The sequence below is a fragment of the Solea senegalensis genome, linkage group LG14 (assembly GCF_019176455.1).
Source record: "Solea senegalensis isolate Sse05_10M linkage group LG14, IFAPA_SoseM_1, whole genome shotgun sequence".
Lineage (NCBI taxonomy): Eukaryota > Metazoa > Chordata > Actinopteri > Pleuronectiformes > Soleidae > Solea > Solea senegalensis.
Window position 1 is genome coordinate 7822559 of NC_058034.1, and position 23099 is coordinate 7845657.

A 23099-nucleotide genomic window follows, 5' to 3' on the forward strand; every position below is an offset into this window, starting at 1 on the left:
CAGAAGAAAAGAGAAAAAAAAGAATGTTCCATGAGATTCCAATACAAAAGGGACATACATCTCTCTAAATTTAGTATTATTTGACATTCATTTTGTGAATAGTGGCAGCAGCATAAAGCATTAAGCTGAGACGAATGCCAAAGCATGAAGCATCAGCACTGGGAACCAGCGTTCCCAAATGACTGCAGACAGCAAAAAACAGAGAACAGTGAGAGAAGGCGGGAGAGGGCGCATTACCTGACTGTGAGGCCCCATCATACTGTTAGGGGGAGGAGGCTGGGGGTGAGGAGAGCCCTGGGGACCAGGAGGACCCTGTGGCATTGCACAAAATGAAGAGGCAAGGGCAAAGACGGAGGAGGGAGAGAGGGAAGGATGGGACGAATCGAGATAGGGGTGAGAAACAGAAGTGACAAAAAGAAGGGCAGAGAGAGAGAGAAGAAGGAGAAGCAGGGTTACTGCAGTGGCAGAGGACAGTCAGAGTGCAAGAACCAAGGTTTGCTGCAAAAAAATGTACAAAAATAAGAGGCTCACTTTCACATACCAAACATGGTAAGGGGGGAGAGAGAGAGAGAGAGAGAGAGGCAGCAGAAGAGAGCAAGCAAATGACTTAGCTTTGAATGAAAGCAAAGAGACAGAGAGATGGAGAGGATGTGTGCTATTTTGCCTGTCAGTCAAGACATTAAGAAGCCTGCTGCATGCAGCATGTTATCAGTGCTAATTTCGCTGAATTAACAGCATCAATTAAGCTCTATGCAATTAGCTTCATAACAACACTAAACACCAGCACTGTGTCGCTAATGCTGCTGATCTGACAGAGAAAGAGGTTTAATTGAGCCTCCTCCTGGATTCTGGTATAGAAAGTATGAGTGTGTGGGTGCTCATGTTTCAGTGTCAAAATGCCTTTCCCTGATATTAACGCGATCATATAACGAGTCACACTTTCTTGGCTTCCTGGTCAAAATAAAAGGATCGTTTGGTCGAGTGGAGACAGGGCAACGCTGCAATTTTTTATCACCTTTTAGAAGTAGGCCCACACAGATGTCAAGAGTTTATCCACATATTGATTTACAGTAGGTGCTGCACCTTTCGATTTCTCCATTAGGGAAAAATGGCCACGCCTGCCTGTTTACTGCACTGGAGAGGCCCAGGCAGACAGAACGTCTGTGATGTTTACTACAAGGTCTCTGAACAGTGTGGAGCAAAACAAGATCCAGGACCAGACCTACAGCTCTGGGATAGTCACAGAACTCAACATTATACAACTCTGAACCCCACTGAAGAGCAACAACAAAAAATGGACCACACATCAATTAATTCAACAGGAAATTATTCTTCATGGTTTCGATACTGGATTCATTGTTGAGTGGTGTTGAGATTTGTCAAGTAAAAACAGTGAAAGTGTCAAATAGTTCCTAAAGGCAACACCATCAGTGTAGTGTTAGACTGACCTGGAAAAAGCCAGGTGGCATTGGTCCTCCTGGCATGCCCTCACCAGGGGGCATCCCTCCCATCACAGGACTGGGGGCTGCTGCTGCACTCTACGATGGAAAAAACAAAACAAAAAACACAGTCAGTAACAGTGCCACACAACAGTAGTTAACTGGCAATACTTTAGAGATTATCACCGCGTGGATTGTAGGTTAGACATTTGCTCCTGTCTTAACTATGAGTCTAGGTGCCACATGTGTGACAAATCCAATCCAGGACAAATGTTTCAGGAACCAGTTCAGAGGTGGAATTTACGTCCGTCCTGACTCCTGAGTGATCTGATCATGGGCAGATTGTGCCAAGTACAGGTTTGAACACACCAAATCTGTCCCCAATGTGTCTTCAGATTAGAGGTGAGGTGTGAGGACGCATGTGACCTCATTCCTGAGCTGCATGACTGCAATCCTTCGGAGACTGCCTCCTCAACTTACATCCGCTCACACTCTGCGGTTTAAGATTTTGGTTTTACACTCATGTATGAGCACTTTTAGTGCTCATACATTGATTGATTTTTAGCCACTGTCACAAAATTTAAACTGAACGTCGCACTTTCTTCATTGTTAATGGTTCATGTTATAGCTGCGTGAGTAGATTCACTCAGCTCCTCTTTTCTCTTTCATTCTCTCTCTCTCACACACACACACACACACACACACACACTTAAAACGTAATTGTATCCAACAGGCTTGATGTAAGTGTGTATTTAAATACAGGCCAGAGGAAGCCAGATCCCATCTCATGTGGTCACCAGAGACACATCCAGGATGCATTGTAATGCTAGGTGTGAACAGTCCTATTAAGGCTGTCCACAAGCGATCAGATCACTGAAGACAGACGTTAATACAATGTCTGAACACACTGAAAGGGATCCACATGATTTATGGATGTCCTATATGGGGGGGTATTAAAATGGAATCCTTTTTGAGGCTTCTGAGCCCTGCTGACCCAGGAACCAGTGGATCAGATAAGGATCAGTGGTATTCACCAAGTCAGTGGCTCCAAAGTGCTGCTACACAGCAGGGGCTTGCTGGGCTGATTTCCTGCCCAAACCACAGCTCTAATTCACTAATGTGCCATTTGCTTCTGTCACACACTCCTAATTGACTGATTTTTCTTCCCTGTTGCTGCAGCAATCTGAGATGAGCTAATGTCTATAGTGCTGTGGAGTTTAGCTCGCAGACAATGGCAACAGATGGGGAGAAGCTCCTCTACTCCCATTGTTAATATGTAGCTCACTCATGTTATACTACTACAGCAATAGATGCACCATCATGGACATGCACGCACACACACACACACACAGACAGAGGTTCACAAAAGAACACACTGATCTCTGTCCAGAGCCCCACCACAGCTCTATAGACGTCACTGGTCAATAGCCAACACACTCCCTGATATTGACTGCACCTTCTCTAATTATATCTGTTCAGGCTGCCACTGCAGGGCCACTGTGAAATACCTCAGCAGGGAGAGAAGTGAGGCCACAGGGAAGAGTCACATCTAATCAGCCCTAACACCACTGGGACTCACACTGAGAATATAAATCATCTTTCTTCACTAGAGACGAGATGCAGGGGGTGGATCCAACGAGAGAGTGACAGAGATTTTAAATATACTGAGCACATGGATTTTTATCAAACAGCCCACTGCTGCTGTAGATGCTTAAGAAAATCTGTGGAGATCACAGTGGTTTTAAAGAATCCAGTTCCACTCCATCCACTGTAGTTCCTATGTATATGTAGCATGTAACCATAATATGGGATTTCATAGGGATGCACAAAACCTTGACATGTTTAGTGACCTTTGACACTTTTTACCAAAAGTGGAAGAGTTAAAACCAGAGGAGTGTTTCTGCACTACTATAATGTTAACTCATTACCTAGGACTAGGTGTTATAATCCTTGATTTTTCAGCACTTCCGAGACAGTGTTTGTTTGTGATTATGACCACCACGTGTGTAATATAGCATGTGTACATAGAGTACGTGTGTTCAAAATGAATTCCCTTTGCCAAAGAGGTAATGTTCTTGGCAGCGTCCGTCTGTGATCAGCTTCACTCAAATAGTAAAATATGGATACGGATCAACGGTAGTGTATTGTGTACCGACACGGAAACTGAGCAGGCTTGGTGGAGGTTTCCACTTGATGATGTGGTGAAAAAAAACGAAAATATCTGTGTGCACAATAACACCTGGGTAAATAAATGTCTCTTATCTTTCATTTGATTCAAAATCAGGACCATATTGGAAGTTACACTAAACATCGGTTGAAGACCAGCACTGGTTGGAAAAATAGGGCCTGATCACTTGCATTGAATAAAAAAAAACAACCAGTTTAGCAAGAATTAAACTGCCTGGACAAGTCTTCCATATGCAAGCATAACAAAAGGTAAGGTTAGGAACTCGCCCAGTCTATAACAATTACTGTGCTGAAAGACTTCATTCAGTAGCTACATCAAACCTAAATGGCTACATACATACAAACATAAGGGGTTTGATGAAAGGTTTATGGGTTATTCTTAATCATTATTAGTTGATAATTGTTTTTTTTTTATATAAAACCAAATATCTGTGATGACAGAACTCAGACTTCCATCTTCCATCATCAGTTACATGAGTAACAAACTGCAGGTGTGCAAAAATATCAAGTCCCAAGAATCCTGAACGGAATTGAACCAAGAACTCTGGATAATTTGGAGGAAACAACTGTTTCCAATTAGCATACCTAATGATAAGTATTGTGATCAATTTGTCACAGTCGCATGAAACATGAGTCATGGTTAAGAGTGCCACTAACAAGTATAGGTTTGCTGAATGCCAACAGGTCACTACCAAGGGCTCCAGGTAACGGCAACTACATCAACATCAGCTCCAAGACAGGCAGGAAGTGGAAGCTGGGAGATATAGATTAAAAGCACCTCAATGTCTCTTCATTTTATTGCAGTGGGACTTTATCTTAAGATAGAAGAATTTGTCTTTGGCTCAACCTATGGCCTTCTATCGGCTTACATGGAAAACCTAAATGCCTTTTTGGTGGTATTGCTTCAAGACAGACTCAGTGGGTTTGTACCATAGATACTGCAACGCTTTACATGGTTTACCTTAGTTTATTTGAAACATACTAGGCATCTATAAGAGTATATGGTACATTTCGACCGAGTGCCTGCCTGGAGTCAAAACATTTGAAAGAAAATCACAAGTAATATCATATCAAATTGCAATACTTGTGTTACATGTTGATGTTAATATTTTTTTTTTGTGAAGATCTTAAACTGAAAACAACATTTTTGGTGCAAGTAATTGTAAGCAGATGTCTGCTGATCGTGATCTCACTGGAGATAAAGATCTACAGTTTATGGCTAGTTTCACAGTGGAGTGATATATGCTTTTATAGTCACACTGTCTGGCCCCTTGTAGAGAAATGGCAACTGAGGTTTGTTTTGTTCCTCTACTCTTAAGAGGCCCTTTCCTGGAAGGAGGCCTGAAAAAGAAATAATGAAGTAAAACACTGCTGTATTTAAAAAGGGTATTGTATGTAATATTCAAATATCAACAACTTACTAAGCTCTACTAAGGCCAGTTTGACAGAGAAGCAATGTGCATGGCAGGTTCCCAGGCATGTTATGTTAGATCTTTATCATGTCTCTTAAGACCCACAGCTGTGCTTGCTGGAGTTTCCCAAAGAGCCTGATGCCGCCATTGGTTTAAAAGGAGTTTTGGTCTAAGCATCAGCTCTCTGGTACAGGAAAGGGACAGATGTCTCATATCTGCCTCAGGCTATGAGGCTCTTGTCCAGGGCCTTCCATACAACTTCCCAGGGGACCTTCTCTGAGACACACAACCCCCCCTGAACCAGTACTGATTCAGCACGTACATGTGTGGACTTAAGAGCATACAAGCGTCTCCAGCAAAAACTGATTGTCTCTGAATCCTTAAATCACTGAAGGGGGTTACAAAAGGCCAAAGTGGCAGCGGATGTGCTTGTGTTGCCATTATACAAACAAAGGGTGAGGGGAACACATGAGGGGAGGAGGGGGTTGAAAGGAAAGACAGAGGACGGTAAGGATGACCATGCCTAGGATTGGAAATCGAGAATCTGAATACATTTTTTTTGTCTACAAGAACAGGACATAGCTAACTGTCGGTTATTTGTGAAAATTATGTTCACAGAATGAAATCTAAAAATCACATTATTCCTTTATTGTTGCTCTGATGGACTTGACTCTGCGTTTAAAGAAAAGAAAATTTCTATATTCCAATATTTTTAGCCTTTTTAAAAACCATGCTGGAATCAAAAACTGGGAATCAACTGGAATTGATCAAACTCAAACAATACCCAACCCTAAGGATGACCACGAGGTTTACTGAGGTACTGTGATAAAAATAAGACTAGACGCAGAAGAGAGGCCCACATAGTATGAAGAAAAAAAGCCAGAATTTTAAAAAGGATGGGGGACAAATGATGAAGAGGGATAGGCTGCAGCACAGACCACCCAACTGCTGGCTCCTGTCCTAGAGAGCTCTGAGCAGCCTCACTTCTTCCACTCAAACCAATGCTCAAAAGAAACCAGCCCTTATGTTTAGCTTGTAAATGTTTAACCATCAATCAACATCATAAAACCCACTAGATCCTGACACGATGCTTGCTCTCTCTCACCCTCTCTAGTTACTTGTAGCAGGTCCCTTCCACTTCTCATCTACCTCCTTTCTTTTTCCCCAACCCCCCTCCTCTTTTTATTCCCTCAGCTCCTCTGTGGTGGGCATATGCCACAGTGCCACTCCCCTTTCCCTTTCCCAATCTGCCCCTCAGCTCCATGACAGCCATCAATCAGCCGCTGAAGCCATGGCGACGAGGCCCCTTGGGGAGCGTTCGTCAGCCTCAGCATGAATGCGCCAGGGCTTTACGAGCACTGCCGACTAACAGAGCGGCGCTCACCTCCCCCACTCCCAGACAAAGGCTAGGGTCCGAAGACTAGTACTGTCCACACACATGCACACTTTTATGAACCACCAATGTCCACAAATGAACACAAGAATACCCAACATCAGTGCAAAGGGCAACCACAAGATGTCGGGGAGAGCCAGCCACACTGAAACTCTTAAAGCGTCACACCACAGCAGCACACTGCGCTGACTGATGTTTCACTTACCCCTTATTTGGCTAATGTTTTCAATATTATGAAAATGGTCTCAGTCATATGATGGACGGTGATATAGTAGCTTGTTTACATGCTTATCGCGTTTAAAACAGATCTGAAGCCATTTCCTCCTCACTATAAAGATAAATGCAAAGTATCTGCCATTCATACTCCTTTGTCTAAAAAAATAAAAAAAACAGGTCTGACAAAGTGAGCTTTGTTAAAATCCAAAAGCAGAATTCTTGAATCGTATGAACATTTCCTGTATTCCACAAACAAAGCTACAATCACACGTTCCATACACAATAAAATACAAGATATTGCAATCATGAAACAATTTATGTAAGGTGAAAAACAAAATGATCTCCTCCTTTGTCAGACTCAAAATAATTGGTAATGTGGTTAGTAAAGGGCAGAGCCACGTTGTAGTCTCTCTCTTGGCACCCAGGTCACCTGCCAGATCAGGAGGCCTGTTACCCTGACAACCCTATCTGCCAGGAGGAGGACCAACATCTCTGTTTTAACCCATTCATGCCCGATACACCACCAACATACCTAGATACAACCTGAGCTGTTCATCAGTCATCCTGAGAGGTTTACTTAACCTCTAATGTCTTTCTTGGCTGTAGTGAAGCAGCAAAGTACATTAGAATATTTATTTTATTCAAATCAGCTCATCTAATCTTTTGAAATGTGGTCAGAGAAGCATAAGGATGGGAAGAGGAGAAGCCACTGACAATCTTTTGTTGCCAACTGAAACATGGAAACAACATAGCACACATGAAAACAGCCCTATAGTCAAAACGGCACAATTATCAAGATGCAAAACATCCATAATTTGCTAAAAAAAAACTATCATAAGAGGAGCAGTGCACTCAGCAAGATCTTCATAAATTCAGTTTAAAACCCATTAGGGTAGTGGCGTTGCAAAATTAATTATATGTTTCAACACAGACTATTACACATTCGGGAAGCTGGGGGTCTTTGGCAGAAATCAAGTTCTGTGTATATGATCTCAGAAGTTGTAATGACCACACAGCAGGTTCCTATTTGTTCTCACAAATCAGGCCAGGTGCCTTAGCCTTTCGTGGATAAGGGGGGGGAAAGCACTTGACAGGTCTGACTCAGGACATGCTGACACCAGCATCATTTTCCCAGAAGCCTATAAAGCTCATTGTTGAACGCATCATTCGTACCACCAACGGGGGAAAGATGACCGACCGTAAATTCAGAGGAAGGGGGGGAATGGCAAAAAACTGCATTAGCTAGTTAAGCTAGAAAATATATCATTGGAAACAGGTGACTTTTATCTATGAAACACAGTGCCAAACACAGTAAATAATATAATAATAGTTATCATTATTATTAATATTATTATTAGTAATAATAAAAAAAAAGAATAATCTGACCAGAAATATGACAGCTGTATAGCTCCAGACAGGGAAATGTTGTAAGCAATGCTACCAGACAAAAGATCATTAGCTCTTTTCTCTGACAGATCCTGCAAAAAAAAATAAATGACGCCATTCCACAACTTGATCTGGAGATGTGATAGTAACCCCACAATTCCCTCACATTGTTGTCTACTCCAGGAAAAGACAGAGCATTACTCACGTAATCATGGAAGGCTTTTGCTTCACTGGAGTGGTCACATGTCTCTCTCCTCTCTGGTGCAGCACAATACAAGTCCCAGAATACACTGTGGACAAGACAGGTCATGAAGCATGCACAAGAACCCAAACAGCATGGGCCTATATTCAGGAGACAAGAACACAATCACTTACCACCACCATGAATGTAGGAATCCGGGGGGTTCTCCGAGTGTTATGTTTTTCTCCCATCGAATCTAGGAGAGGAGGATTTTGACGGTCAGCCATGTGAGTTAATTTAATACATTTTTATTATTATTGTCAAAGAGCACATGCAGTAAATCTATGGGGAAAAAAACAACAATATACCTCTGACAAAAAGGTCTGTGCAGACTTCTGTGCTCCTATGTGTAACAAGTACTCATAGACGTATAGGGCCAACCTGTGTGGAGACAAAAAAAGTTTCAAAATTTATGAAAACAACATTTCATATCAGTCCAGTTCAAATAGAGCTGAGCCTATGGAAAACAGCCAGCTGCGGTTTTAAACTTCTTTATTGCTTGAAAACAACAAACACTTGTTAAACAGAGAAACATTTCACACATCTGAGATAAAATATTCAGAGTGACTATAAGTGTGAGTGTGCAATGCACAAAATACATTAATATATACCTTTGTTGTTACACAAGTTTAATCACAATAAATATTGTTATCTATTTTATCAAATTGGCTAATATGTTACATATATTGAATTATTTTAATAATCATTAAGACTGATTGTTGTTCCCGGGTGAGCGTTGAAGAAACCAATAAACCTTCATGATCAGAAAACAACAGAAAAACACTAACCCTTCACACAAAACACTCAAAGTTATATTTGTTACATCTCAAAGCGAGTTCTCTCAAAGCACAAACTTTATATCGACAGATGCTGAACCTTTGATACTTGACTGAAATTATATCACATTCATTGTAACTTAATTGTTGAATGATACAAATACATTATCAAAGTATGTGGAAAATATCCGATACTAAAAGATAGGTTTTTGTTCAAATTAAAAAGAGTCCATCTGGGATAAAACATGCACGGGAAATCTCAACAAAGGTTGTGCATATGAATATATAATCAACCTTTGTTATATTACTAATGAACACAATTATATTGTGTTAACTGTAGTTATCGAAGAGGCAATAAGGCCAAAACTGTTAATAAGGAAAAGAAAAAAATTAAATGAGTCCACATCAATAATTTTAGCAATACGAGTCAAACAATGTAAAGATAATTTAAGTGTGATATTTGCTTGTTGGAAAAAAAACATTTATTGTGATTTTAAACTTATTTATGGACATAAAATTACAAAATATTATTTGTGTTATATCTCATGGTGCGTTTGTGCAGTGCATAAATATCATATATCTGTATAGTGAACCGTAGTTAAATTGCCACTTGAATATATAAGAAAATGATATTGCGATAATTATTGTGAGAAGCCCTGCGGTTCAATTTTCTATTGAGGGACTAGAGTCGGGCACAGGCCCTCTGAACAATGGCTGCCAAATAGCCTTTGCCAAAAAATTAACTGGGGACTGTGCAGTCAAGCCAAGCCTAGTGAAGACTCACGACAAAGAAAATGATGAGAGAAAGAAGTAACGCGGTAGCACGATTTTACGCATAATTTAAATATATAGCGTAAATATACAGCACGTAGTGTATGAACTAGGTACGGTATCCTGTTGGCACTGATGAGGCTAAGGGGAATAAAAACGGAGCCCATTCACACACACACACACACACAGAGCGCAACAGAGAAAACAATATAGTGTTGTAGCAGGGCGATGTTATTGTTTTCTCCACTCTCCGAGCTCTCGACTGACAAATCTCGCAAAAATATCACACAACCGCCGCTAAAAGCACAACCACAATTGATCGGGAAAACGTAAAGAGAGGGCAATTAACCAAAGGCGGCAGAAACACGACTCGCGGAGCAGGAATGGCGAGCAGACAAGGCGGTTCATTCAATTCCAGTCTCGGCAGGAAGAAATCGCCTCCTGCTAGCCTGTCCAGCGAACATCATAGCAACTTACGAGGCAGAAAATAGACATTAAAACACGGTTCTCAGCTTACTTTTCTCGCGCTTGGCTGTCCGACGGCACCGGGGTGCCTTTGCCTTTGGGGAACATTGTTTACTGTGGGTGGACGCCCGCCTTCTCTGTGTTTTTTTTCGCTATTTCATCTGTCAGATCATCGCGGCCGCGACCCTCTCACACTCCAACCGCACTCCTCCTTCTCAACCCGACAACTCAACCGAGCCTGGTCCGGAGGCGGGGGGGGGGCGGGACTATAGCGCGACTGATACTGCTGACAGCCAATCACAGCGCGCTATTCGTCTTAAGGTCTGCCTTCTTGTGGCGCTTTCAGTTTGTTGTTTTGACGTCGCTGATTTAAACTGCGATATGATGTGAGTTTAATCAACGCTCAACTGAAACTGTCTCTGACTTTTTTTCTGACTCATGTCATGTTTTTTATGTTTTTATTAAAAACAATATATTATTTGTTTTGTCTAACAAAAACAACCATCCTTCCATTGAAAAATTAAGGTTGTAAATTGCATTTATTTATTGATTTTGTTGTGTTCTGACAAATGGTGAAAAGGTTGTAGATTAATATTTTTTTTCTGGTTTCTTTGTCAGAGATGGGGAAATAAATTAGAACGTATTCACATTTAACATGCTTAAAAATCATTCAATCGATTATCAACATAGTTGGCAATTAATTCAGTGATCAAATAAAAGATCCGTCAATTAATTGTTGTAGCCCCCAGTATTCTGTGTGTGTGTTGAGAGAACGTCACTGTTTAATTTCTTATTAAAGAACGATGGAGGGCTTAGCTAACATTTTGAATAGCCATGTACCCCCTGCTCTCACACACTTACGTGTCTGCCTGTCTGTCTGTATTGTGGCAATGTAAAAAAAAAAATATGCCAGTTTCAAATTTGCTCTTTGCAAATCACGTTTTTTTTGCACACCTCCAATGTCACTTTGTCACCCTTGAGGGTACAATACCTCAATTTGGGAATCACTGATTTGATGAATGAGAAAAAAGGTGCCAAACAAAGTGAAACCAAATCAAGAAGTTTAAGATTGGTAAGATTGATTTTTCATGTATTTGAGCGCATGCTGGCCCCTCCCTAAACACAGAACACACATTGTGCTAGGGGTGACGGTAGCTCAGTGGTAGGTCTTTAAACTTGACGGTTGTGGGTTTGATGTGTCCTTGAGCAACTGCTGAGTATGAAAGATGAGTGATAGAAAATGTGCTGTCCATAGATGCGCTGTATGAGTGGATTTAAGATTAAGTTAAATGGCATTTTGTTATGTTGTGATTTTGTAAATTGTGTGTGTGTATGGGAGGGGGGCAATTTAAAATTCTGCCTAGGGCCCCAATTTAGCCAGGGGCGGCCCTGCATGCCAGATAAAGCGGCGCATAGACAGAAATCTGTAACTGCAGTTCCACCTTAAAAAGGGGGCCAGTACTGAGTTACGCCCCCTCCTCCTCCTCTGACAGTGGTGAAAGTCTTTAGTAAAGCCGCTTTGTGTGTGTTTATTATGAAGTTGTGTTGAAATAACAAGATTTTTTTTTCTGCTCTTTCAACCGAGTGCTAATTATACGTTTTGTGCAACACAGGTGTTTGTCTCGACTTCATCTGCAGCACAAACTCCCAACTTGTGTAAGTATTTTTGAACTTGTTGTTGCTGTTGTTTCACTGTGTATTTACTCGTGACAGTTTGTTGTTGTGAAATAAACAACAGTGTCACTCAGGTAACGCGACAGCATGGTCGCCTGATACTTTTATTTCTGTGCAAGTTGCAGCAAGAGTGCGTGGTGAAAGTACCGTTTCTGTTGAAGTGATTTTAAAGGTCACTGGTGCAGTGCCGGTCCTCGATCATAGGAACGACAGGTGACCCAGTCCTGGCACTGAGGAGGCTTTTTCCATGAGAGAAAATGAATGGATTTAATCATGAAATAACCTTAGAAATGATGAATAACACCACTGGACTTTGGTTTCAATGTTACCAAGTTACCAAATAACAGAAAAGTAGAATAATTGTGCATAAATTGTATTAACTTGTTTCCATCAAAATCAGTATGTTTATCTATCTCAATTAATCAGTGCTACACATTTTGAATTGTACTGTCCAATCCAATCAAACACTTTAACAGTAACATTGAATTACACACAAACAAAACCAATATTATTTTAGTTGTTCTCAAAGACTGACACATATTGTAATTTCCATGTAAACCTCATTTGTTTTACTTAATCCTTGAGTATGACATGACAGTACTGATTCATGTGACACAAAATAAATCAGTTAAATCAGTTGACAGCATGAACTGACACTGGCATTGTTTGATATGTAAGTATTAGATCAAATAAGTTTTGCCCTTTATCTGTTGTTGTTGTTGTTGTTGTTATTTGTCTTTTTCTTTGCACATTATCACATCATGATACAAGATGTGGACAAACATGACTAACATTGTTTTGTATTACATTGATGTTTTTACACATTAGTTTCATTTATTAGGTGAACACTGATTGTATAAACAGGCTTAAATATATTTTATAAGTGCTGGTCTGGAGCTTAATTCCAAAAATCTGGTTTCAGTTTGGACATGTTGATATTTCTGTGACTTGCGTCGATGACTGGGACCTCTGTTTTCTTCTTGGATTTTGAAAGCAACAGGCAACAACATTAACTTCTGTGAAGTTATTGCCATTCACTTTGCAGGTAATGCAGGCTCCTGTCATCGGTTATAAACTTTGTTATAGTTAATTTAAATGGTTCGGCTGTAACTCACCTTTCTGTGTCTGTGCACCTGTGAGACATGATGTCTGAGGGGGAAGATGTCGACACACTGCTGGACCCTCTGATCATTCAGGAAAGTGGGGAAGTATACAGAAACCCCACTGAAGTAAAGATGAGTCAGATTGTGCTGCCCTGCCACGCCAATCACTGTGGGGAGCTGAGTGTCGGGCAGCTTCTGAAGTGGATGGATTCTACAGCGTGTTTATCTGGTAGGAGAATATCAGAAAAAATCTAGTAAAGAAAAAAACTTAGCACAACAAAATGCTTAATAGAAAAAGTTTTCTTACATCTCAGTTTCTCAAGTGTGGATTATAAATTGAAATCTGATTTTTAAGCCTGCATAGCCTCATACCTTGCTCATATTCAACATATACAACTTTTCCCCCCGCTACATTTCACTGTATATTCACTCCTGTACATGTTGTGTGACCTTTAAAAAGTGGAGTAAGCAAGGCAGGGTCACCGTAAAAAGCATGACATATCCTCAAATGTAACATCCACAATATCTTCACAACTGCGTGCGTCTTTCTTGTGAGGAAACTGTTTGGCTCAGGATCACTAATGTGAGGACATGCAACCTCTGAAGGATTTTAAGGGTTAAGATTAAGGGTTGGAAATAGGCACTTCATTTGTAAATGATATAATTGATGCTGTCTTTGAAATTTATTGTGTTCAAATAATTGCTGAAGTCCCTTTTTAATTTGTTTCAAAGCTTCACTTTTCACACATGAGCAGTTTTGCAATGTTGATCATTTACAGAGCATGAAGAAATGTTAAGACATTAAGGCAGTTTGCTGCAGTTGTGTGTATTGTAAAGGGTATTACCGCTATTTAGTGTGACTTCATAACTGTATCAGCACACATTTACAGATCAAAAGCTTTCGGACCCGCTGGCACTTTCTGCTGCACTAAATATTTGTATAATCTCTCCGCTCCCAGCTGAGAGACATGCAGGTTGTTCCTGTATCACTGCCTCTGTTGACGACATCCACTTTGAACACACAATTGGGTAAGGTGCTTACCTCAGTGCTGCTGAGACGGAAAGCATTTTAAACACTGTCTATGGGGGAGGACAAATGGGGTCACGTGAAGTCCTCAGATACAAAGGGATACAAAAACTGACCTTCGAGGCCCAGTTTGTAACATTAGGACCTGTTTATTGGCAGAATTTGTATATATTACTCATAAGAATGATTGTTTGAGTGTATCATTTCTTTAAAACAAAAATGCCTTAGTGCCCTGCTGCACAGAGATCGTCATCTTGCACTGCCATGTTTCCAAAGCAGCCGAAGCTTACAATGTAAATATAGACCAGCATCCTCTCTGGTATGCTAAGGCCACTGTAGTTCCTCGACACACTTGGGAAAGAGAAGAGTCATCTATTAATTATGGTCTGCAGTCCCACCATTAGATTTCACAAATTCTTAAACATAGATCCTGTACTTTTACACAATGACAGCTGCTATATACAGTTTATGTCAAATGTTTTTCTCTTGAAATTATCTTCACTCACAGGCAGTAAAAACTCTGATGAGTGAACTTAATGTCTCAGATTGTGTTTGATAGTAAGGTGTCTGTCTGTCTGCTGTAGGTTGGGGAAGGTTGTCAACATCATAGCAAAGGTCAACAGAGCCTTCACGTCCAGTATGGAGGTTGGTGGGCGAGTTCAGGACAGTGATTATATGTGGAATTTCTTTTTTAATGTACTGAAGTGAATCTTTTCTCCTCAGGTGGGCATACAAGTGAATTGTGAAGACCTTTACACTGCCAGGCAGTGGAAGGTTTGCCAAGCCTTCGCAACCTTCGTTGCCAGACGAACTGAAGCTGGAAAGGTAAGAGACAAAAAGAAGTGCAACTTTTAAATGTTTGTTCACAGTCACCCCTGAAACTGTGTGTATTGTTTTCACAGGTGCAGCTGAAGCAAGTGTCTCCTCACTCACAAATGGAGCAGATGGAGTACAGCCTGGCAGCGGAGAGAAGGAGGATGAGGCTCATCCATGCTGAGATCATTACAGATCTACTGAGCAGCAGCACAGCTCAACTGGGTACAGACCGAGTGTACAAGGGTTTATAACACAGCACTTGGCCATATGCCTGCACCATTTAAATAGCTGCTTGGCTTTGTTCTCCCACTAGGAGAATGTCAGGAGTATCAGGGCGCTGTGGCAGCAGAGAGGACACGAGTGGAAAGTGTAGAGCTGGTGTTGCCTCCACATGCAAATCACCAGGTTAGCACCTTTGGGGGCCAGATTATGGCCTGGATGGAGAACGTGGCTACGATTGCAGCAAGGTACACACCAAACATTTATAAAACTGAAATCAAAAAAATGAATCAATCTGACTTCACAGGTGTTTAATGTAATAATTAAGAGGATTTATTGACAAAAATGGGTCACAGTGTAACTGTGTAATGGCGTCTTTCCACTGCACAGTTCCAGCATGGCTCAACTCTACGTTTTTATTCTTTTGCTTTTCCATTAACGATAGTACCTGGTGAGTTTCCAAGCGAGCTGAGCCGATACTAAATTTGACGTCAATAGACTGCCGAGTGTCAGTTTGATTCCTGTGTCGGATGTTGACACAGGAATGACTTTTCCAGTGCTGAAATGTAGATCAGTTAAAAAGACTCCAACATTTAGCAAAGACATTTCTAAAATCTCAACAGTTAACCCAGCGACCCCTTCCATCATATTTCAGTTCAGTGACTGTGTCGGCGTCTGTGCTCTGGTCATGCAGGAAGTACTGAACAATTCTGTCAACGAATCCTTTCAATAACTGATTCTAATGATTCAGTACACCAAAACAACTGCTTAACTAGTCACTAGTTTGTGTGTGTTGCGCATTAAACGTCATCCGGACAGTTTCATGCAACAGTGCTATGATGACTCAGCCCACATTGAGGAGGTACTATAGTCATGGAAAATGATACCAAGCCAAGTAGAGTGGAGCCATGCCGAGTCATGCTGGAACTGTGTAGTGGAAAAGCACCATAAGAGAATCATTACTTGGAAATACAATTGATTTTACCTTTATTTAACCTGATGCATAAACCAACCAAGCAAAATGAGGTAATGGCAGAGCGTAGAAGATTAGAGAGAGTTCTAGAGTTTCTGGTATGCAAAGACCACTGTAGTCCACTGATGCGTTTGGGAAAGCCAGGGTTGAGCAAAGGAGTCCTCTGTTTGTTGCACTCTACAGTCTCACCATGAGATGTCACTAATTCTTACACAATAGACCTTTAAAGGGAACTGCTTGCTGATGGTTAGTTGAGAAAACCACTAGCTGGACTAGTGGAAATCTGGTATAAAAATCTACCTTCCAGCTCCTCTGAAGCTTACAAAGGAACATGCTATATTTCACCACTTACATAATGAAGAGGTGTAATTATGTGTGTGACTAGTTAATTTTCCTTGTGTCTTGCCAGTAAACCACCACAGAGACATTAGTAGGTCCCACGCCAAGGTTATTCTGCTGTAACTTATTTATATTTTGATCTAGTCGCTTGTGTAACGCACACCCAACCTTGAGGACCATTGATATGTTCCATTTCCGTGGACCGTCTCACATTGGTGACCGACTGGTTCTGAAAGCCATTGTTAACAACGCCTTCAAGCACAGGTGAGTATTCAGACAGTGACAGTATAAGATAACTCACTGAACTCATCTGAATGTTTACAACTGAGCTCTATAGTATACAGTGTGGCTTTGTCGTATGCAACGCTGTGTTGACAACTCATTTGCCCACATACGTGATATGCTCTAGCATGGAGGTGGGAGTGTGTGCTGAGGCCTACCAGGGTGGGGAACCTCTGCGTCATATAAACAGTGCTTTTATGACCTTTGAGGTGCTGGACAGTGATGGTAAACCACGCACACTGCCACGAATCCGACCTGAGCCTGTGGTGAGTTGTCCAAGTGTCTCACTGCCGCCCTTTAACGAAATAATACAGCGACAAAGGTCACATAATGAGCATCCTTGATTTCCGACTCCAGTAATATCCTCTCACATGATTGACAGGATGGAAAAAGACGCTATCAAGAAGCCGTCGCAAGAAAGAAGATTCGCCTTGATAGGTACGTATATCCGTTCAAACCGTGTTTTGTTATTGGTCGAGCAAGATTGATGTATCAGAAGTTTTACATTTTTTTTGTAGTCTGTGTAGTCTTTGACTAAAGTATGTATTTGGTTTCTAAAACACTTTTTATCTGTACTAAACATGATCAATCCTCGTGTTTGGACCACAGACCGTATATGAATAATGAATACAAGTCTTTTCTTTCACCATTTTGATTTCATAGGATGTAAGAATATATTCAATAGTCGCCAGGAGGCAACTCTGCTGGTTACAAAAAGAACTCTGCTTGAACGGAAGCCTATTGGATAATTAGCATACTTCACTCTTGGTTTATAACGTCAGTAAATAGTTAATAGTCTCAGTCGCTATTTTCGGGTCTTCAGCAGGATATGATGTCAATTTGTAAACTATGTTTCAGTTTAGAGGAAACTAGACTATCATTGTACATATAAGTGGACAGTGCTTGTTGGCAGAACGTGAACATGGCGGCAGCCAAATTGTGAATATCGAGGTTTCAGAAACAGTTTAGATCAGGGGTCGGGAACCTTTTTGACTCAGAGAGCCATGAAAGCAAAATATTTGCAAATTTATTTCAGTGAGAGCCATATAATATATTTTAAGACTGAATTTAACTAAATGTGAGTATAATAAACCTCTGAATTTATTCTTTTAAATAATGTTGTTATAATACAGTGTGTCACCAGCAGCATATCTTGCAATCACACTGAACTGCGACAAATGACTTACGTCTGTTGACTCATCCAAAGCCAGGGAATAGAACGGTGCTGCATTTATGTCATTCACTTGCGTTTCCTCCACTTCCAAAATCGATGGATGGATTAAAACAAGTGATAATATTTTATGTTTTATCTGAAAAGCCGAAATCTGCGAGCCAGATGCAATCATCAAAAGAGCCACACCTGGCTCCCGAGCCATAGGTTCCCTACCCCTGGTTTAGATCGTATGGGTGCAATCACTGACCTACCTGTACAATGCTTTATATGTAATATTAATCTCTCACTCGGCCTAAACAGTACAGTATGTTTTCTGTGTGTTTTGAGGGCGGAGCGTTGATAAAGGGGATGGGAGGTACCGGTTGCAGCGTAGCCTGCCCTGGCAACCTTTTCATACGAGTCAAGCTTTAAATGCAACTTATTTATGTCTTAAAAGAAGGTTATTTTTTTTTACAAAGTATACTTATTTGTGTAAAAAATGTGGTTTGAATGAAACTGGGTCACATGTCATTGAAGAAATAGTTCCTATAATACTGCATCACAAAGCAACATTGTCTGCATAAGCAAACACCAAAAACATTACAAAAATGCACGGATAAACATATTCAACTAAGACGATCGTGATAAATGATGTTGTATAATGCAAGCGAATCAATATAAACAGTGTCATCAGTGCTGAGTGTGTCCAGTGTTGTGTGACAGAATCCATTGTTTACACTGCTCTGCAGCAGCACATGACTTGGCAGAGCAGCGTATCACAGCTGAGCAGACTTTGGTGCAGAGTCTGTCAAGCATAATAAGTTCATTGTTTGACTGTAAAACACTGAGCCTCCCGTATAACCATTATTCCACTATTTGATACTCAAATGTGTAGGATCATACTGCAGCTGCCAGCTAGAAAGAAAAGGTTAATAATGGCCCTGATGGTTGGTCTTTATGTTTTCACTTGGATCCCACTGATTGTCATCGCTGCCCTTCATGTTTACAGGAAATACATTATCTCCTGCAAGCAAACTGAAGTTCCTTTGTCTGTACCCTGGGATCCAAGTAACCAGGTATTGTAATTTCTGGAAACACGCCATATAAAGATAACCAGACATGGATTCTATTTAATTATATCCAACAGTTCTTTTATTTTAACAGATATACTTAAGCTACAACAACGTATCAGCACTGAAACTAATGGACACCAGAAGCAACTGGGTATTAGCGTGTGAGAAAAATAAGGTCAGTGTTGTTTATGTTACTGTCCAGGATATGGCTTGTTAAATAGTTACAGCTGCTCAGATTCAACCAGGAACTCTGACTAGAAAATGCACCGTCGCAGTTGTTGTACACAAAAAAGGCTCATGAAAGTTGGAAGTTGAGACCTACTGTAAATAAAGCCACTGTCAATACGTCTGCAACCAGCCATTAATGTGTTGTATAGTTTTGACAGCAAACTTGACACAAGCACATTTAATTCCTGCAACAAATCTGCATTTAGACACTAACCCAAACTGTTTTTTTGTGGTTGCGCATTATCGCTCATAGGTCAGACTCTATACACTAGAGGAAAACCACATGCTGTGCTTCAAGGTGGAGATGCATGTCAATGTCGCAGCAGAGCAGACGTTCCACCTACTGTCAGACCTCAGGAGGAGAAAAGAGTGGGACCCACATTACGAGTCAGTAACTCTTTTTTTTTTTTACATCGTCTGATGCAGAGAAACTTACAGTCAGTGCTGCAGCAGAATGTACTAACAAACCCACAAGTGCAAGTGCAATCTTAATCCTTAAAGCGAAGATTTATTTGATAATATTAATCATGTAATTCCTTGTCATTTTTCCTGAAATGAGATGTATGGAGTTGCTGTTTTTTTAAATTACATCCTAAATGTGATTAAAACAGTTGCTCATAGATGATGATGGCGGCATGACATTGAACTTAAAGTGAATAATGAATATTTACATTTGAAATACAAAATTTGAGAATTTTTGGAAGTGAAATAATTATTTATGTGTCTATTCTGAAATGTAATATAACAATATTTTAAATGCTTGGGCACCAGTAGATATCATGATTACAGCCGTAGTACAACACAACGGTAAAGTCACATACAGTGTTCATTTTATGCACTTGTCTGAAGTGTTTGTGACGAGTGTGGGACGTAAAGTTTATTGGCGATGCTAATTATTAGAATTATTATATTACTTTACAGCGAGTGTGAGGTGATCCACCAGGCAGATGAGGATGACACCTTGTATCGAGTCGCTACACCCTCTGTTGGTAAAGGGGCCAAAGGCAAGGACTTTATCTTACTGGCATCCAGGAGGAAACCATTTGATGCCAGGTGAGCCATGCCAAAATATTGTATCATAAACACTTGGAAAGTTTGTTCGTCATTTACAGTCCACCTCATATATAAATATGCTAGTGTTATTGCATTCCACCTGTTTTTTTATAGCCTTGTGATGCTTTCCCACATTTCTTTCCCTCTCAGAGACCCATATTTGATCGCTCTGCGTTCTGTCACCATGCCCACTCACCCTCCCACTGTTGACTATACCCGTGGAGAGGTGCTGTGTGCAGGCTTCACAATCTGGGAAGAGTCCAGTTCTGTCACCAAGGTTGGCCAAATGACAGGGTCACTCAGTCTGACATGCACGCTTCTTGCTATTCGCTTATGTTACAATGGAAAGTCGCACAACTACAAGAGTTTTTTACATAAACAAACCCTTGATGTTGTTGATGATGACAGTGACTCTGAAATATTTCCTAAAACTCATACGTTAAGACATATTGATATATACACTAGTGACATTTGACTGTTTGTTGAGGGATATTTTGCTTATGGTCATATAAAATGTCCTTTAACTGCATTACTGGTGGCATAGCGATGTTGTTTTCTGAACTGAATGAGACATTACATACAATGTGAAGGTTGGATGAACCATAAGTGACCTTTTGTTTTCTTTCAGATCACCTACTACAACCAGGCCACACCTGGTGTCCTCCCTTACATCTCCACAGACATCGCGGGCCTCTCATCCAGCTTTTCCAGTGCTTTTTCTGCCTGCAGCCACTTTTTGGAGGCCAACAAGGACAGCCTGCCTGCATCTGTACTGTGATATAACAGCACTAATACGAGCCACATTTCCAGACACTTTCTAATAATACAAACTAAAATCTGTAATTTGTGAATTCACTTGCAAAAGAAAAAAGGAAATATTTGAATTGCTTTCACCATACTCTAAACAACCTTCACCTTTTCCTCTAATTATAATTTTTAATCATTTAGGAATTGTAGATACTAATTGTTGCAGCTTTGCATGGGTAATATTTGTCCATAATTGCCATAAGCAAGAGTTGAGCCACTCAAACGTCCGTGTGTCATGGTCTGATACCTCTCTTTATTATGCACTAATATTCGACAGGAGACATATGTGGACTGAACACAGGCCATTCAAGCACACAGGCGCCATGCTGTTGTGACTCGTGTAGAATGAGGCCTGGCTTTGTCCTGCTGAAATAAACATGGAGACGTCATCTTGAATCATATGGTACCTTCACAAATATGCAGAATCACCCATGTCACCCCATGTCATGGACACTGATGTTACCCCAAACCATCACACATGGTGGCTTTTGTACCTGATTGATAACGGTCTTGATGGTCTGTTTCATCTTTGAATTGAACAAATGTTTCTCTCAAAAACAAACTGAATCTTGGACTCCTAATGTTTCCATTGATGCAATAACGGACTATGTAAAATGACAATGATGTTCCTCACTGTCCATCACTGTAGCATGACGGTTTCTCATATAAACCCACCTGAGGGCTCGATGTTCATGCACATTCAGCAGTGTTTTCTGCCCTTGGGCTTTATCCACAGAGAATTTCCCCCAACTATCTGTATTTTATGACATTTATGATAAACTGTAGATGGTAAAGGATTGTTTAATTGACCTTAATCAATCTTGCACTTTGACTTTGAACTGGCAATTGTTCCACGTTTGCTCTTGCTTTGGTCGATGCTGCTTTTATAATCAATTTTCATTCCCCCCCTCCTTACTTATTATCAAGGTTCAAGCGATTATTACATACTGTAGTTGTAGTTTATTTTGAGAAAACACCCCAACTTAAAAAAAAAGAAGGGGGTTTGTATATCAAGAAGAGCCTATTAGACCTCACTTGGGGTACTGTTTTTTTTTGTTTCTTGTTTTTAAAAAAAGCTGCAGTTAAGTGCATCTGTGTTCACTCAGATTATAAACATATTGGCAATGAATAGTTGTTTTGTTTTGAGTCAGTATATTATGATAAAAACATTTGTGCAATAATACTGGATAGGTCAGTCTATCACATGTGGTATATCTTAAGTTCTTAACACTAATCTATTGCAATAGGGCAGACTTGTCACATAGGGATGAAACTTGCCCATAAATATATAAAGATATTTGATTTTGTTTTAGATTATTTTCTACCTCAATGATTAAAGCTTTTAAGCTGTCTGATTTGACTTAAAAACATAATTTAAGATGTACAGTATATTTTATGTAAAATCTCAACTTTATTTTCTAAACAATAAATCATTTAAAGGTGAATACTTGCATGTATTTTATTATATGTGGACATTCAGTGGCCAAGTCTCTCACATAACGACTCTTATTGATTTAACTGGAACAATAAATACATTAGACCAGTGGATTATGCTCATTTGAGCGGTTTGTTGTGTTCACCTCCGTCCCCCTGCATTCTTACCATTCCTTAACCGGTTTTTATGACTGAAAAGAGGTACAAACACAGCTTGCACTAACTGTATATTATATACCAACTGATTCTTGTGTTGCAATAGAACAAAGCTGCCAGAGAACAGCGACAAGAGTGTAACTAAGCTTCTAGGCTAAAAGGAGTTGGTAGCTCTGCTGGTTTTCCACGTATTGTGTTTTCTCTGTGATCATCCTGTTATGCTCTCAACTGTTTCCTCCAGACAGCAAAACAAGGAGAACAAGAGTGTAATCTGTAACATGATCTGCATTAAAGAAAAAAAACAAAAAAAAAACTGTTTCAGCACTGTGTGGAATTTCAAGTAAAGCAATGACAAACTTTCAGACACGTGCTAGTGAGTAATCCTGTAAAATAAATCTAAATTGTCGTGGTAGAAGTGTCTGGTGTGGTTTGGCCTGCAGCTCGGTGCGCTCCATAAACATGTCGCCTCGGGAAGG

General features: G+C 40.4%; 2 protein-coding genes across 4 annotated transcripts in view; one reads left to right on the plus strand and one right to left on the minus strand.

The window, feature by feature from the left end:
• The window catches only part of ssbp3b (single stranded DNA binding protein 3b), a 16602-nt gene extending 6084 nt beyond the window's left edge, over positions 1-10518 (minus strand). The window contains exons 1-6 of one of the 2 annotated variants that reach the window (XM_044043891.1): positions 10339-10518; positions 8583-8655; positions 8409-8470; positions 8239-8323; positions 1449-1538; positions 238-312 (exon numbers count right to left, since the gene is read on the minus strand). In XM_044043891.1, the coding sequence (XP_043899826.1) occupies positions 238-312; positions 1449-1538; positions 8239-8323; positions 8409-8470; positions 8583-8655; positions 10339-10394 (441 nt within the window). In that variant the 5' untranslated portion in view covers positions 10395-10518. The remainder of the gene's footprint in view (positions 1-237; positions 313-1448; positions 1539-8238; positions 8324-8408; positions 8471-8582; positions 8656-10338) is intronic. The other variant, XM_044043892.1, reaches the window with a different exon arrangement.
• A 1299-nt stretch (positions 10519-11817) lies between these two features.
• On the plus strand, positions 11818-22162 carry acot11b (acyl-CoA thioesterase 11b). Of its 2 annotated transcripts, XM_044044714.1 has the most exons (17): positions 11818-11942; positions 12883-13005; positions 13101-13292; positions 14023-14092; positions 14675-14735; positions 14814-14915; positions 14993-15128; positions 15220-15373; positions 16582-16701; positions 16847-16985; positions 17102-17157; positions 18882-18948; positions 19037-19120; positions 19427-19560; positions 20095-20226; positions 20377-20503; positions 20855-22162. In XM_044044714.1, the coding sequence occupies exons 3-17, from the start codon at positions 13103-13105 to the stop codon at positions 21002-21004; spliced, it is 1722 nt and encodes a 573-aa protein (XP_043900649.1). In that variant the 5' UTR covers positions 11818-11942; positions 12883-13005; positions 13101-13102; the 3' UTR covers positions 21005-22162. The 2 variants fall into 2 exon arrangements, with proteins under 2 accessions (XP_043900649.1, XP_043900651.1); XM_044044716.1 differs by lacking the exons at positions 11818-11942; positions 12883-13005; positions 13101-13292 and adding an exon at positions 13301-13497 and having other exon boundaries at positions 13529-14735.
• Positions 22163-23099: the final 937 nt, after the last annotated feature.